General features: G+C 45.8%; 3 protein-coding genes across 3 annotated transcripts; all 3 read right to left on the reverse strand.

Annotated features, from left to right (window-relative positions):
• Positions 1-982: 982 nt before the first annotated feature.
• LOC106648916 (cysteine dioxygenase type 1) lies at positions 983-5,705 on the reverse strand. Its single transcript, XM_014366080.2, has 6 exons — positions 5,389-5,705; positions 4,319-4,580; positions 1,994-2,135; positions 1,777-1,897; positions 1,527-1,696; positions 983-1,447 (listed from the first exon to the last, which is right to left on the reverse strand). Exons 2-6 carry the CDS (start codon positions 4,561-4,563, stop codon positions 1,412-1,414), a joined length of 714 nt encoding a protein of 237 aa, XP_014221566.1. The 5' UTR covers positions 4,564-4,580; positions 5,389-5,705; the 3' UTR covers positions 983-1,411.
• Positions 5,706-5,827: 122 nt separating this feature from the next.
• LOC111693320 lies at positions 5,828-6,758 on the reverse strand. The gene is made up of 2 exons (XM_023457713.1): positions 6,410-6,758; positions 5,828-6,343 (listed from the first exon to the last, which is right to left on the reverse strand). The coding sequence occupies exons 1-2, from the start codon at positions 6,438-6,440 to the stop codon at positions 5,952-5,954; spliced, it is 423 nt and encodes a 140-aa protein (XP_023313481.1). The 5' UTR covers positions 6,441-6,758; the 3' UTR covers positions 5,828-5,951.
• A 1,174-nt stretch (positions 6,759-7,932) lies between these two features.
• Positions 7,933-12,384, reverse strand: LOC106648751 (DC-STAMP domain-containing protein 2-like). Its single transcript, XM_014365829.1, has 12 exons — positions 12,236-12,384; positions 11,589-12,175; positions 11,252-11,515; positions 10,954-11,167; positions 9,923-10,879; positions 9,773-9,840; positions 9,587-9,684; positions 9,165-9,515; positions 8,841-9,103; positions 8,584-8,773; positions 8,392-8,506; positions 7,933-8,306 (listed from the first exon to the last, which is right to left on the reverse strand). Exons 1-12 carry the CDS (start codon positions 12,382-12,384, stop codon positions 7,933-7,935), a joined length of 3,630 nt encoding a protein of 1,209 aa, XP_014221315.1.
• Between the last annotated feature and the right edge of the window lie 673 nt (positions 12,385-13,057).

The raw sequence follows: 13,057 nt of genomic DNA on the forward strand, positions 1-13,057 counted from the left end.
CACGTGCTCATGTATAATCTGCCTTATAAACTCGTTTTTATTACTTTCACGAATTACGTTACGAATGTAATTTCGCGCGCATCCGATCGATATACATAATACTCGAGCACCACGAGTATCGATTGCGATCCGTTTATCCTTACCCGTACCCGAGGCTCCGGATACGATTTCTCGCGTGTTATCGAAAGAAAATTTTTTTATTATTCTCAAGACTCCAGCATCGTATGGAAGTATTGTGCGCTAGAGCGAATTAATCGGATAATTAATTTGCGTTTGATTTGAAGGGATGAAAAAAAAGAAAGAAAAGAATTGAATTTGTACATTGGAAAGTGAGTAAGATTACTAATTACGACCCGAGCTGGACGCTACACGTTCCTAGTTCTTTTTTCTTTTTAATTTTTTGTTTATTTGTATATTATCCGACCGAAGATAGAGAGCCCGCGCACGCCCGCGAGGCTCTGACATTATTTAATCGAATCGTCGAGTAATATAATTGCTTAGCAATTTAATAAGAAACGACTTATTAAATAATCAGAGTTTCGCGCTCTTCTTTTTTTTTCATAAAATAATTGTATCGAGCCCCGAGCGATAAAAATGTCTATATTATTTTATATCTGTGAAAAAAGTACAAGTGTCAATATTCCATTCTCAGGTGAACTGATAAGAAAAAAAGTCAGTGTTTAATTGTTTGCCGATCGAATACTTTTCTCGTCACCCCGAGACTAGTTCCGGCTTTCGATATATTGTTAATTATGTTATCCATTAAACATCTCGATCAGTAAGAAAAATAACAAATATTGTAAACCAATCGATTGCTACATATTGTGTGTTTTTCTTACTATTCTCAATGCGAGGATCGTAACTTCGAACCTTTTAATTGTAAACCCCGATGGTAAAGCATTATTGTATAAATGTAAAAAGAGACAAAGGGAGACAGAAAAAATTATGAGTAATAAATCATCAAGACTTTGAACATCTTTGAAAATTGATTGTACAATTTTTATTATCATGAGTAAAAATAGCCACGTTCATTATATAATATAAAAATAATTTGTTTTGTTTCAAAGCTTAAAAGATTCGCGCGCAATAATGTGGTACGTCCTAAAGTTTGCGAGCTTGTGTCTTTTTTTTTGTTTTTTGGAATCCGTGTCCGCCTAAAATAAAAGCAACCGTCATTTGACCACTGCGCAGCAATTTTTTTCGTTGTTGCGTAAAATACATCGAGTTTTGTGTTTATATACAAAAAGTGTCTATGCATAGCACGGATAGTATGCGTATGTATACATTTAAACATATAAAAATGAACAGATACACTTGTAAATATTATATATGTAAACTGTACAGACACATACATAAGCATATGTCAGTATTTATATATATATATTATGTGCGTGTAAAACTGGTAACGCTCTCAATTGTCCTCCGGCATCCTAGAGTTTTGAATCTCCTAAAAAGTCACAAAAAAAATTTAGATACTGGATTCAAACGCAAGAAAAATATCGATGGACGAGGGAATTGGTCATTACCTTGCAACGGCGCTCGCCGAACTTGGACCAGAACGTCACCGGGCACTTGGTCCTCTTTCCAGTCTGTTTATTGAAAATCGAGCAGGCCTCGAAGGGTGGCGAGTAGAGGTGCAGCGACACCGCCGGATTGACCGTGCTCGCGTTTTCCACTCGATGCAGGCCGATCGAATCTGCGATCCAATTCGAATCGATCGATCAATCATTATTGAGTCACGAGATACTCGTTGAGATTAAAAGAGCGAGGCCTTACCGTTTATGTAGGTAACTTCGTTGGTCTTATAATTACACCTGCCGATTTCCTCGAGCTCTCCCAGGCATGAGTCGTCGTTCTCTTCTTCCGTGGAGCTTGACTTTGGCCACTTGTATTTGGTCTGCGCGCGCGGAAGAGTCAACAGAGGTCCGTGTCAATGTCAATGTCAAACTATCGTGATTCAGACATTTATATAAACACACAGATGCATAGTTACCTCGCAAAGTTCACCCTGGAGGATTTTCATGACGCAGTGAGCGTCCGCGTGATCGTGAATGGCCGAGCCGTGACCCTCGCCCCAGCACAGCACCATGAGATTGAACTTGCCGTTGCCTTCGTCGACCAGATTCCTCGTGTACCTGTGTGCCGGTCAACAATCGTCATATGCCATTATAAATGTATATAATCGATGTGTCAAAACTTTTGCCCAATCTCAATTTTCAACATTGCGCTCGCGCTGTTTATGTTTATCGCTTTCAGCCTTGGCGTTACAACGAAAGAAAGAGAGAGAGAGAGAGACCTACGACCTCAAGCGCAGAGGCTGCGCACGAGCTCGATTCATCATTACGCGACCGAGAGCGCTCGCTTTTAATTTCGAAACACTTCCATTCTATACTGTGTGCGCGCGCGATAATCAATCGTTTATTCTCCTTTTTAACCCGCTGCTGCTGCTACCGCCACCGAAGATAAAATAATAAATTTGCATAAAACGATAAGAGATCGACGAGCCATGATGGAATTTTTCGCAATGCCATTTAATGCTCGTTCGCTTCGTCAATGATTGACCACAAAAAATATAATTATTTCTTTTTTTAAAGCAAAATCCAGGAATCCACCGATCGATATTCAAAATTATTCGCTCGTCGTGTTACTGCTGTTCGTAGCCGAAATTGCACGTGAAAAAATTGCCAATTCTCCTAATCGAAGACTTTTGAAACATTCATCCGGAATTACATCAGCGCTCGCGAGTGCGATTTCGTTTTCTCGGTTATCGCTTCTTGCGTGCATAGTGAAAACATCGCGTCGATGTATAATAGCGCTCGATCGAAGCTATGTGCGTAAAAGTGCGCATTTTCCAGACTCGCGCGCCACGTTGTTTGTATGAAAAAACGAGAGAGCCGAAATCGTACATCGCCTCGGATTCAATTGTCTCCGCGCGTATTTTTGTTTTCGTATATAGCGATCGAACGATACGCGCGATCTATTTGTACGAGAAATGCATCCTGTTAGGCACGTGAGATATTCCGCCGAGCCGATTAAATTTCAAGTGTCCATAGTACTCGTATGCAGGCTTTTTTCCGCTCGATTCGAAGGTGTGTGCTTGCGATGTGTGAAGAGAGAGATAGATAGATAAAGGTGCGATAAATCAAGCTGCTTTTCCTTCTATGCAGTACGTGCGCGAGGCTGTATAATAATATACTCGGGCGCGCGTGCGTCCAACAACATGTCACTTTCTTATCAGCAATTCGAGCATCCCAAGATCGCCCGAACAAAATATTATCTCCGATTTTTATGTGGAATCTGTGCTTTTAGCATAACAATCCGGTCGCGTATACGAATCGGTCACTGACGCGAGCACATCTGCGTGAAATCGAAATCGGTAAACAACAACAACAACAACAACAACAACGGCAGCAGAAACAACAGGTTTGTTCGTCACGGACTTGGTCCCATATAGTTTTTGGGTTGAAAGACACAACTCGTGAAAGGCACAAGAGCAGCTCGAAACGCAACGCAATTAACCGATAACCCCGCTGAACTCGAATCAGAAATCGAATTCTCGACCAAGCCGTGTCTGCTGCCGCTGCTGCTATAGTGTTAACGAAGAAACAAACTGACAGGGAGCGCGATTTTTTGCACGAATACTGGAATGCGCTCATGATCCTCGTGCATATAATTACATGGCTGGTACACGAGGAGTCGAGTCAAGCCGTATATAAATCCGCCAACGAGGCATTTGACAGGCAATAAACAGCGCTACCGTTACTCCGCAGAGGCCCGAAGAGTTGTTTGACCGATGGCCTCCTCCTCGTCTTACCTCTCTCTTTCTTTAGCGGGCCGGACGTCGATAATATCATTCTATGAAAAAGATGTGCTTCTTTTCTCTCTCTCTCCTTCTCTCACGCGCGAGACGGGGCACGTGAAAAAAAGTGGACACGTAAGTCATGTATATTATACGTATAAAACACGAGGCACGACAATCTCTCTTTAATCCGAGCCCAATTAAGCTGGTGAAAATCTCTAAACGAACTTTCCATCGCGCGACAATTCCGCTATGTACACGTAAAGGTAGCTGCGGCTGCATCGTATAATACGCTCCGATGAAAGCTTGTACTGCTCTCCTCCTTCCAAGTGTATACGCACACGCGCTCGCCACACTCGATTTGCGATCGATACAATAGTTCCGGCCTTGTGGTACATCGACACCCGAAATATCGTCCTTATCTTGTCGATACGTCAGCTCGATTCACGATACATGGATCGTTCGATAAATTGAAAAAAAAAGTAATAGAATATAATTATGTGCGTCTGCTGTGCCCACCTGTAGCGATCGAACTTGGCGAACTGCCTCCACTCCTGGGGATTGCTTTTGTACGAGAACATGAGGTCCTGCACGTGGTCGATGTCGACGTCGTTCGTGGCGAAGGCCTCGTGCAGTCTGGCGATGAGCTGCTGCAGATTCATCGGCTGGTCCAGGGCCCTCAGCTGGGCCGCCTTGTCAACGAGCACCTGCACGCGGCTCTTGTCCGCCGTAATCGTCACGCCCGAGCTCGTCCTCGCGTCCATTGTGAATCAGGCCCTCTCTTCTCAAAAATTAAAACGACAAAATGATAGATGCGAGCTGGGGCCAGACTCAAGTTCGCGAATCAATTTGTTTTTCGCTCTTTCTCGAGGCAGTAAAAATAAAACACGCGCAAAACTCGCTGGCCGTCGTTCGATAACAGTCCCGATCTCGGAAAATCGGTATGAAGCAGCTCGATACTGGTAGATGTTGCACGCTCGAATCTCTCTTTCAAAGTGGAGGACCACAACTGAACTAGCGGCCAGAATCTCCGTCGGCTTTGTGATTATGCCACACACATAAACGGCGCGCGGCTCATTCGCTCCGGCAACGCGATCCACTCGCACACGCACACACGACTCCTTTCCCCTACTCAAACTCCCTACACTGGCATTCGAGTTATATCTCGAAGCTCTCGATCGCGGGATATCGGCGTGGTCAGCTCGGATTCTCTTAGCGAGTAGCACCTCTGTGTGCCCGCCTATAAATGTAAATTACCTCGATCTGCCCCCTGCACGCGTATTATTTTTTCCAACGTTTTTCCTGATCGCCCCCGCCCACGCGCTCGATCTTTCTGCACCTGGCATACATACGTATAACAAACGAAATTTTTCCGTATCTATTTTTTTCATCGATCGAGATAATCGTGTGCGCTAGCTCGGGGCTCGTATTATATATGACCAGACTTATCGGATCGCTCTCGCACGTTTTCGATTTCGTCTCTATTACGAACGAAGGCCGCGCATCTCTCCGTGTAACCGCAATCATCAAATTGAATTTCTGAGAGCAACGAGAAGGAAAAAAAGATGAAAATAAAAAGTACCACTCACCACGCGTCGTCTCCTAAAATCAGCTGAATTTTGCGTCTCGATACTCGCGCTTCTGTATAAAATATTTATATAAACTTTTTCTCTTTACATGAACTCGAGCGTCAGATGGGTGCGAACGGTTCTTGCGTTCGACGGCAAGAAAGACATCAAGATGCACACGATGATTACCATGTATAAAGACACCATCATAGAAGTCGCGATGAATGCATAGTAAGCTTCCATGGTACTAATGATGTTACTCGAGAAAATACACTGTTATATAGTTGTAAATTGATCGAAGCTATTAATTATGGTTTTACACCGTGCTTGTGACTGTGTCGATCGCGACACGTACTCTGTCATTGGTCTCATATGAGAGAGATCGGATGTGAAATCGTGCTGTTTGTTGTCAGTTTATGTAAACTATAGTTTCAGTGGGCTCGCTATTACTGTAACAGGGTAACAGATAATTTCGCTGATTCAAATTCGTATTCTCTAGTATCAATAAGTTTTAATCCATCTCAGGCCTACGGGCTTGACATTGTCCAAAATCCACAGGCTCGCTCGCTTACTTCGATACAGCTCTATGCACAGACGCGTTTGCGATGCGCATCTATCATCTTGAGCGGCGACTCGGCGTTGCAATGACAAACGGCGACTTTCTTCGTCTTATTATTCTGCTTCCGAGGCGATAACGATTCTTCCACGATTCTGACGCGTTGGTGGTGGCGGTCGCTCGAGATCTTTTTATCGTGTAAAAATCGACTAGCTTCTATTAGCTGACGATTGTTTATGCGACGGCAGAAGCACCAGCGACGTTTTCTCGGGTATTCCACGGCTTTCGACGAAGCTTCGCCTATGTGACAGCAGCAGACTTTGTATCGAATGGCTTTGAAATTGCTAAACGAGCCGATCAAAGAGTCTTCCTCCAGACCGTAAAATCCCTTACGTCTGATTTTAAATGTACTCGTACCTCCTGCACAGAAGTAAATCAAATAATTAAGTAATTAAATATTTTTTAGCTCTATGGACTTGTTTTTACCTGCGGGCTTTGACGATAATTTATCGGGCATAGTTTTGCAATTTATTGCATTTTGATTTTGAAAATTTTTTTTCACAGTATTTTCATTTCTTCCAAGATTTTTGTTTTTCCTAGTACAAACACAATTGACATCCCAATCACGCCTTTGCTTGTTTTTAAGATAAATTCGATTTACAGTCAATTTCGGGACCGATCCTTTTATTTTCACCTGGTGTAACTTATTTAGTCTTGGTAAGTTTAACGATTTTTTATACAAGTCATCGATCAAATCGTCCGCATTAACTATAAATGCATCATCTTTTCTCGATACTATCCTGTGATTCGCTTCTTTTTTCTTTTTATTGCGCAAACAAACTTGACATGATTTTTTCGGTATGTTTTTGAAATGAAATTTTGTATCGCACCTGACTGCATTGTCGATCTTATTGTGTCTGCTGTACAGAAAAATATCACAGGTTTGATGTTATTTTGTTATGTTTCTCCTATTTCATAGTTTCACCTGTTGCAGGTACATATTAACTTGGATTTTTTTTTAGTTCTGATTTTCCTGGAGGGGCAACAGCAAATTAGATCATCCTTTCGAGTGGAAAAACTTGAAATTTTTTTATCTATAAAAGCAAAAATATTCACCATGACTTATATTAGTATCCACACATTTATGATACGAGTCAACTCACTATTTTCTGAACAGTTTTGTTTTTTATTTTTTTTATTAGGACACAAACATTTCGACACGGGCTCGATATCGGTATTACAATCTTCATCTTTATCGGCTGCTTGTGAGCAAATGTAAATATTTACGTTTCCTCTCACGCAACGATGGGTACATCTGCTTCGAATTTTTTCATTCTCGTATCTAACAATGGTTTTATAGACCATTTTCGTTATCCTTTCAATGATATTAAAGTAATTAATATGGAAAACACGTAAACTGATAGAAATAATACCAACTGCAAATTTTTCGATAGGTTATAAGTCCAAATGACGACGATCTATGCCAAAGTGTAGGTTAAAAGTCGATATCATCTGTGTATGCGTGACACGGATATTAAACATTTACATTATTCCATATCATCGACCCATTGAATGAAAAATAAAAATGTTCTCGGTCATACGTTGTAGTTTGGTCGTCGTTGACGCGAGCCGCGCTCGAGCGCTCGAGAAATTGCCAACAACAAACGCTCAAACTCTTCATTTTGTTTATCGAGAGAAGTAGCGTATAGATAAATACTACACTCGTTCGCGGTAGCTTTGCGTTGTTGTACATATTTATTTATGAGGTCGTCGTGCCGTAAGCGGACGCGCGCGACTCGAAAACTGCATGCGTCGCGGATTTTCGATTTGCGCTTCAAAGTACAACTCAGAATATATGTGGCGGTACGTGTTTTCATGAATAAAAACCAACTATCGACGGTTTATTGACACAGAAAGTAAATGACATTAGAATGCGATAAACTATGATGTACATAGACGAACAGAATAACTACATTATCAAACGTTACGACGATGGCCGTTGCGTAGCTTCAATCGCTATCTTCGCGAATACGATCCTTCAGCTGGATCCTCATGCCGTTACTGCTGCTACTGCCTGTAAGCTCCGGCTGGGAATAGAAATTGTTGCTCGTGCTTGGACGATCCATCGCGGTATTGACTTGGTCGCTGATATCCGTAAGATCCATCATAATCGAACCGAGTTGTCCGCTGGATACGATAATTGGACAGTCGAGAATCGAGTTGACATCGGCGTTGCTCGATTCGTCCCTGATTATGTTCGGTTTCGACGTTTTTCTCGGTGTCTCGCTGGAGACCGAGGAGTTTGTCGAGGATTCCGATTCCGACGACGATTCCTCGATGCTCGGACGACTGATTTTTCGTGGCTCAACGACATTTTCCGAGACTGTAATTTTATATAAAAACGAGGATAAATTGGAGATTTTATATGATTCGAGGACATTTCGGAAAAATCATTCGCCATTTTTTACCCGATGTATCGTCCGATGTTTCCATGATAACGTCGTATAACGAAGGATTTGTCGATTGACTTTGAGCATCGCACCCAGATTGATTAGTCGTGCCGGAAGTGAATGTACAAGAACTCTATAATGGTAAAAAAATTGATAACGAGCCAGTTAAATAAGCCAGTTTACTAAGTATCGAGTTTTCAAAATACTGACATCGTGGCTTTCGTTGATGGAGGCGCTGCACCTGTCTCTGGAAGGATTGCTATCGGCCGAACACTCCGAGCTATCGCTCAGCTCGCTCGGGTCAAATCTGCCCTCGAACGCATCTCGGGGCGAGTACCAAGAAGAGCTACTCTCGTTTATCTCGTAATATTTTGTATCGCTGCAGACCCTACGTAAATGTCTGCAAAATTCAGAGATTATCATTGACTCGAATTTTCATTTTTTCAAATTACCGATCTCATTCCTACTTGGGTATTTCTTGCGTTCGAAATGGCTCAAGCTTCTGTTCGTATGTACTCCGTTGATTCGATCGACGACGAGACTTTGGTTTGCTGCTCGACGAATCCCTACACGAGCATGATAAATTTCGTTTTGAAACTTTCTTTGAACCATCGGATCCACCGCGATGTCTTAATTGCTGCGACTCGCCATCCCGATCGATGGTTGACGAGCATCGACACTTGTTCATGCACTTCAAATTAATATCCTTGTTTTTCTTCTTCTTTTTCTTCTACAAAATCGATCATTCGAGAATTAGCTATCGTTTCGAGTAGTCGGATTAATCGACTTACCCGAATGAACGGAAATATTTTCCTGATGTTGGGCAAGATACTTTTGAATCCAGTTTTACGTGACTTTTTCCGCTCGCTATCGCGATCAAAGAGTAATTCGTCATCGGAGTATTTCTCCTCCTCAGAAGCCAATTGGGCAGCGTCTTCCTCTTGGCGATTTTCCTCCTCGGAGTTGAGCGATTCGATGCTCATCGGGGCCTGGTCGTTGCTCACCTCCTCGGTTGGCCAAGACTCCGTGTTGGCGATCGAGGTGGAATCGGTATCTCGTAATTGCTCCCTCTTTGCGACGATACCGAAGCAGGATATGCGCTGGTCGCTGTCCGATGACTCGCTCATGGACAAGTCGAAAATCTGTTTAACGACATTTTCAATCCATCTATCGAAATTGCTCATCATAGTAATTATTGTAGTGCTGATAGTACCTGCATGGTAACATCGTCGCATATCGTTTGAGCTTCGACGTCCTTGAATTTAGTTCTTAGAGGAAAAGGCGATATTTCAGATTCATCGTCTTGATAGCCTTTTCGGTAAAATAAAAAATGATTCTTTATTTTTTTTCATTTATCATTTTGGATTTTATAGATGATGTTGATTATTGGTGAACCAACTATAACTATGTTTGTCCAACTGTTGCTTTTTTAAATGCGTCAAATCAACCTGATCGTCGGAAGAATCTCTGTTGACGAAGGAATATGAAAGAAAGAAAAGGCTCGGTTATTTATCATTGGAGGGTAGATGCGCCCGAACGCGAGACTTGCCTCTCCTCGCTGAAGTCGCTCAGATCGCCGTAGTCCAGGGGCGACATGCACACGGTGCACATGCGCCTGAGATCGCGAAAGCAGTGGGCGCAGTAGGTGCCGACGCAGCCGGGCGTCGGGCAGCGCACGTGGGGCGCCGACTTGTCGCGCTCCGGCTCGCCGCAGAGCAGACAGGTGGCTCGCTCCTTGACGGGCCAGATTCGGCCGAGGATCGGAAAGACGGCCCAGAGACGCTCCCGCAGGCTGACCTTTTCCACGGCTCCGCCGTCACCGATGCCGAAGCGACGGCGCAACTGTCGACGCGCGAACTTGAGGAAGGAGCCGCGCGATCGCAGGATCCGATTGTAGAGCCAGACGGCCCGCTGGCGAGCTCGCTCCGGATAGTAGTAGTTGAGCACCGTGTGCCTCAGTCTGAGGCCGTAGGGCTCGAAGAGGGCGACGAGCCAGCAGAAGAGCACGAGCACGCCGATCTGCGCGTAGGCGTCGTAGTCGGGCCGCTTGGGCACCGGCAGGCAGGGCACGCCCTCGATCTCGGAGTCGCGTATGCGCGGCGTGAAGGAGCGCGCGAGGCTGCGATAGACCTCGGCGAGGAAGCCCCGGCCCTGGACGCGCACCTGGCCGGCGAAGCTCGGCTGCTTGGCTCGGCGCATCCGCTGCCCGTGGCGGCTGATCGTGTCCAGCAGCCAGTACAGGCAGTAGTCGACGAGCATGTAGACGGCCAGCTTGCAGCTCGAGGTCGCGAGGAAGACGACGGTGCGGCCGAGGCGCCTGCGCTCCGACTGGATCAGGAAGAGCGAGCCCAGCGACGTGTACTTCTCGCGCTCGCGCCTGTTGAGCGGGAAGATGGTCTCCTTGTCGAGGCGAGCGCGCTTCGCGTCTATCTCGCGCATCAGGCTTGAAATGTAACGATTGTCGAAGCGATCGCTGCTCAGCCACTTGTAACGATAATAAATTACCCTAAGCAAGGACGAAACGATCGGAGGATGAGGACGGGGCAGCAAGGCCGCATTAGCTTATCCGCTATAGATTACCTGAGGCACAGCACGAGAAAGAAGAGACTCGTGAGCAGACTGACCCAGTCGATGAGGGAGAAGAAGTGGCGCGTCTTGTCCTTGATCTCGCCCGAGATGTTCGAAGCTATCTGGCCGATGCTCTGGCTCTTGTTCGTCTCGAAGTGGAACGAGTGCGAGAACTTGATCTTCACGTAGAATATGAGCTTCATCTCACGCGCGAACGTCTTCAGCTCTGATGCAACGTTTCAACGCGCGAGTCAATGAGCTCGAATGCATTTACAAGGAGAAAAAAAAATAACGAGAAGAGGAAACGAACTTGCATGAACCACTCCGACGATCGAGTCCGAGACGTAGGAGACGAGGCTGCAGACGAGATCGAGCGGCTTGAGGGCCACGCAGACGGTCCTCGGCAGGTAGGTGAGATTGCAGAGGTGCTCGAGCACCGAGCCGAGCTTGGACCGGCAGTCGGCCTCGGCGTTCTCGAAGATGCGATTGCAGCGCTCGTACGGGGTGCCGAACTTTTTGTTGCAAATGCGCACGATGCTGCCCAGCCACTCGAACACCGACTTGATGATGCGTACTGCAAATGCATGTGGGGTAATTAAAATGTAATGCTCCGAATGAAATCTGGATATAAAGCCTAGGATACTCACGTATGCTGAGGACGAGCCGCTTGAGGGCGACGAGGGTCTGCTTGATGCGCCTCACCACGGCCTTGATGGACTTGACGGTCTTGCTCAACGAGTCCCTGAGGGCGAGGAAGGGCTGCTTGATGAGATCGATGACGGCCTGGACCGTCTCCTTGAGCAGCTGCTGACCGCAGGCCAGCGACTCCGAGAGCACGCCGATGTTGTAGAGGGTGTTCTTGGCCGGGCCCGTGAGCGTCAGGATGAAGGCGTAGGCCATCATGGCCTGGCGGCCGCGCTTCGTGAAGAACTGCGGCAGAAAGAGGAAGACCAGGCAGCGCACCCGGCCCGAGAAGGCCAGCCCGAGGCTGAGCAGGAGGCCGAGCACGGAGCAGGCGATCGTCGCGGCGATCACACCGAAGCGCAGCTGGAACACGAAGAACAGGAAGAACAGGTAGGTGAGCAGGACGCCGAACAGGAAGCCCAGCAGGCTCGTCAAGATGTAGTTCTCGAGGGTGCCCGGGCTCTTGAGGGCCCGGTAGAGACGACCGAGCAGCGACTCCTCCGGCCAGCAGGACAGCGAGCTCAGGCAGTCGCGAGCTTTGCGCTTCAGTCTGCCAAGGAATTATAACGTTACAAAAGGGAAACGACGAGAGCACACGAATGACACTTACTCGAGCTTTTTTCGGCGGGCTCTCTGCCAGAGGGACAATTTGACCTTGACGCCTCTGGAGAGCTGTATGGAGGCGAGCTTTTCCTCCTGGTAGCGGACTCTGCGATACTTGAGCCTGTGAGCTTTGACGACCAATTGAAAGAAAGCCATTGTGGACGTGTTTTTGGTGCACGTAGCTTGCGACGCTTGCGAGGTTATAAACAGAAAACCATCCTACGACGCTTTTTTACAGTTATTTCAAATACCGCAGGAAGGAAAGTAGTTGATCGTTGACGTATCGATTTCTACGAGTGGGGATCGCCGACACGTGCCTGCAACTATTCAATTATCGAATTGGGACGCGGTTCATTATTTGCGAGTTATATACCAGCTGAACTTTTTAGACCTTTTGAAACTTTGTTTATAGCTTCGCCAGTAGGCCGATGCACAGCGCTTACGATGCCGACTGCCGACAGCCGAGCTTGCGATCCTTGATTTCGAGGATAGCTCGTAATTACGATCAACGACGATACGTGCGATGTGTGTTGCATGATTACACACTTTGTACGATATTGCGAGGCCAAATTAATACAGTTTGTTGTTTCAATAGGTAGGTACGAGCAATAACTTTACGAATGTGTCGCACAAGCTAAACGTGACACTTGAGATGTAAGCACAAGTTGTTCCGCTGCTGACACGTACCAAAACTTATATACAGGTAGTAAATGTTTGTGCGATACGATAGAGCTATACATAGACGCGGAGGTGTATAATATAACGTTGTATATAAACACACGCGTTATATATCGAGTGCTCCGTTCTCGCTTCAATCTCGCGCGAGGCT

The sequence above is a fragment of the Trichogramma pretiosum genome, unplaced genomic scaffold, assembly GCF_000599845.2.
Source record: "Trichogramma pretiosum strain Unisexual culture from Peru unplaced genomic scaffold, Tpre_2.0 scaffold22, whole genome shotgun sequence".
Classification (NCBI taxonomy): domain Eukaryota; kingdom Metazoa; phylum Arthropoda; class Insecta; order Hymenoptera; family Trichogrammatidae; genus Trichogramma; species Trichogramma pretiosum.

Excerpts from the sequence above, each read along its gene's own strand:
- LOC111693320 (XM_023457713.1), bottom strand. The coding sequence starts at position 6,440 with ATGCCCGATAAATTATCGTCAAAGCCCGCAG. Across the intron at positions 6,344-6,409 it reads ATTATCGTCAAAGCCCGCAG|GAGGTACGAGTACATTTAAA; the intron begins GTAAAAACAAGT and ends ACTTCTGTGCAG.
- LOC106648916 (XM_014366080.2), bottom strand. The coding sequence starts at position 4,563 with ATGGACGCGAGGACGAGCTCGGGCGTGACGATTACGGCGGACAAGAGC. Across the intron at positions 2,136-4,318 it reads GCCAAGTTCGATCGCTACAG|GTACACGAGGAATCTGGTCG; the intron begins GTGGGCACAGCA and ends ACCGGCACACAG. Across the intron at positions 1,898-1,993 it reads TCCAGGGTGAACTTTGCGAG|ACCAAATACAAGTGGCCAAA; the intron begins GTAACTATGCAT and ends CCGCGCGCGCAG.
- LOC106648751 (XM_014365829.1), bottom strand. The coding sequence starts at position 12,384 with ATGGCTTTCTTTCAATTGGTCGTCAAAGCTCACAGGCTCAAGTATCGC. Across the intron at positions 10,880-10,953 it reads TTTCTCGTGCTGTGCCTCAG|GGTAATTTATTATCGTTACA; the intron begins GTAATCTATAGC and ends GTCCTTGCTTAG. Across the intron at positions 8,307-8,391 it reads AACATCGGACGATACATCGG|TCTCGGAAAATGTCGTTGAG; the intron begins GTAAAAAATGGC and ends ATAAAATTACAG.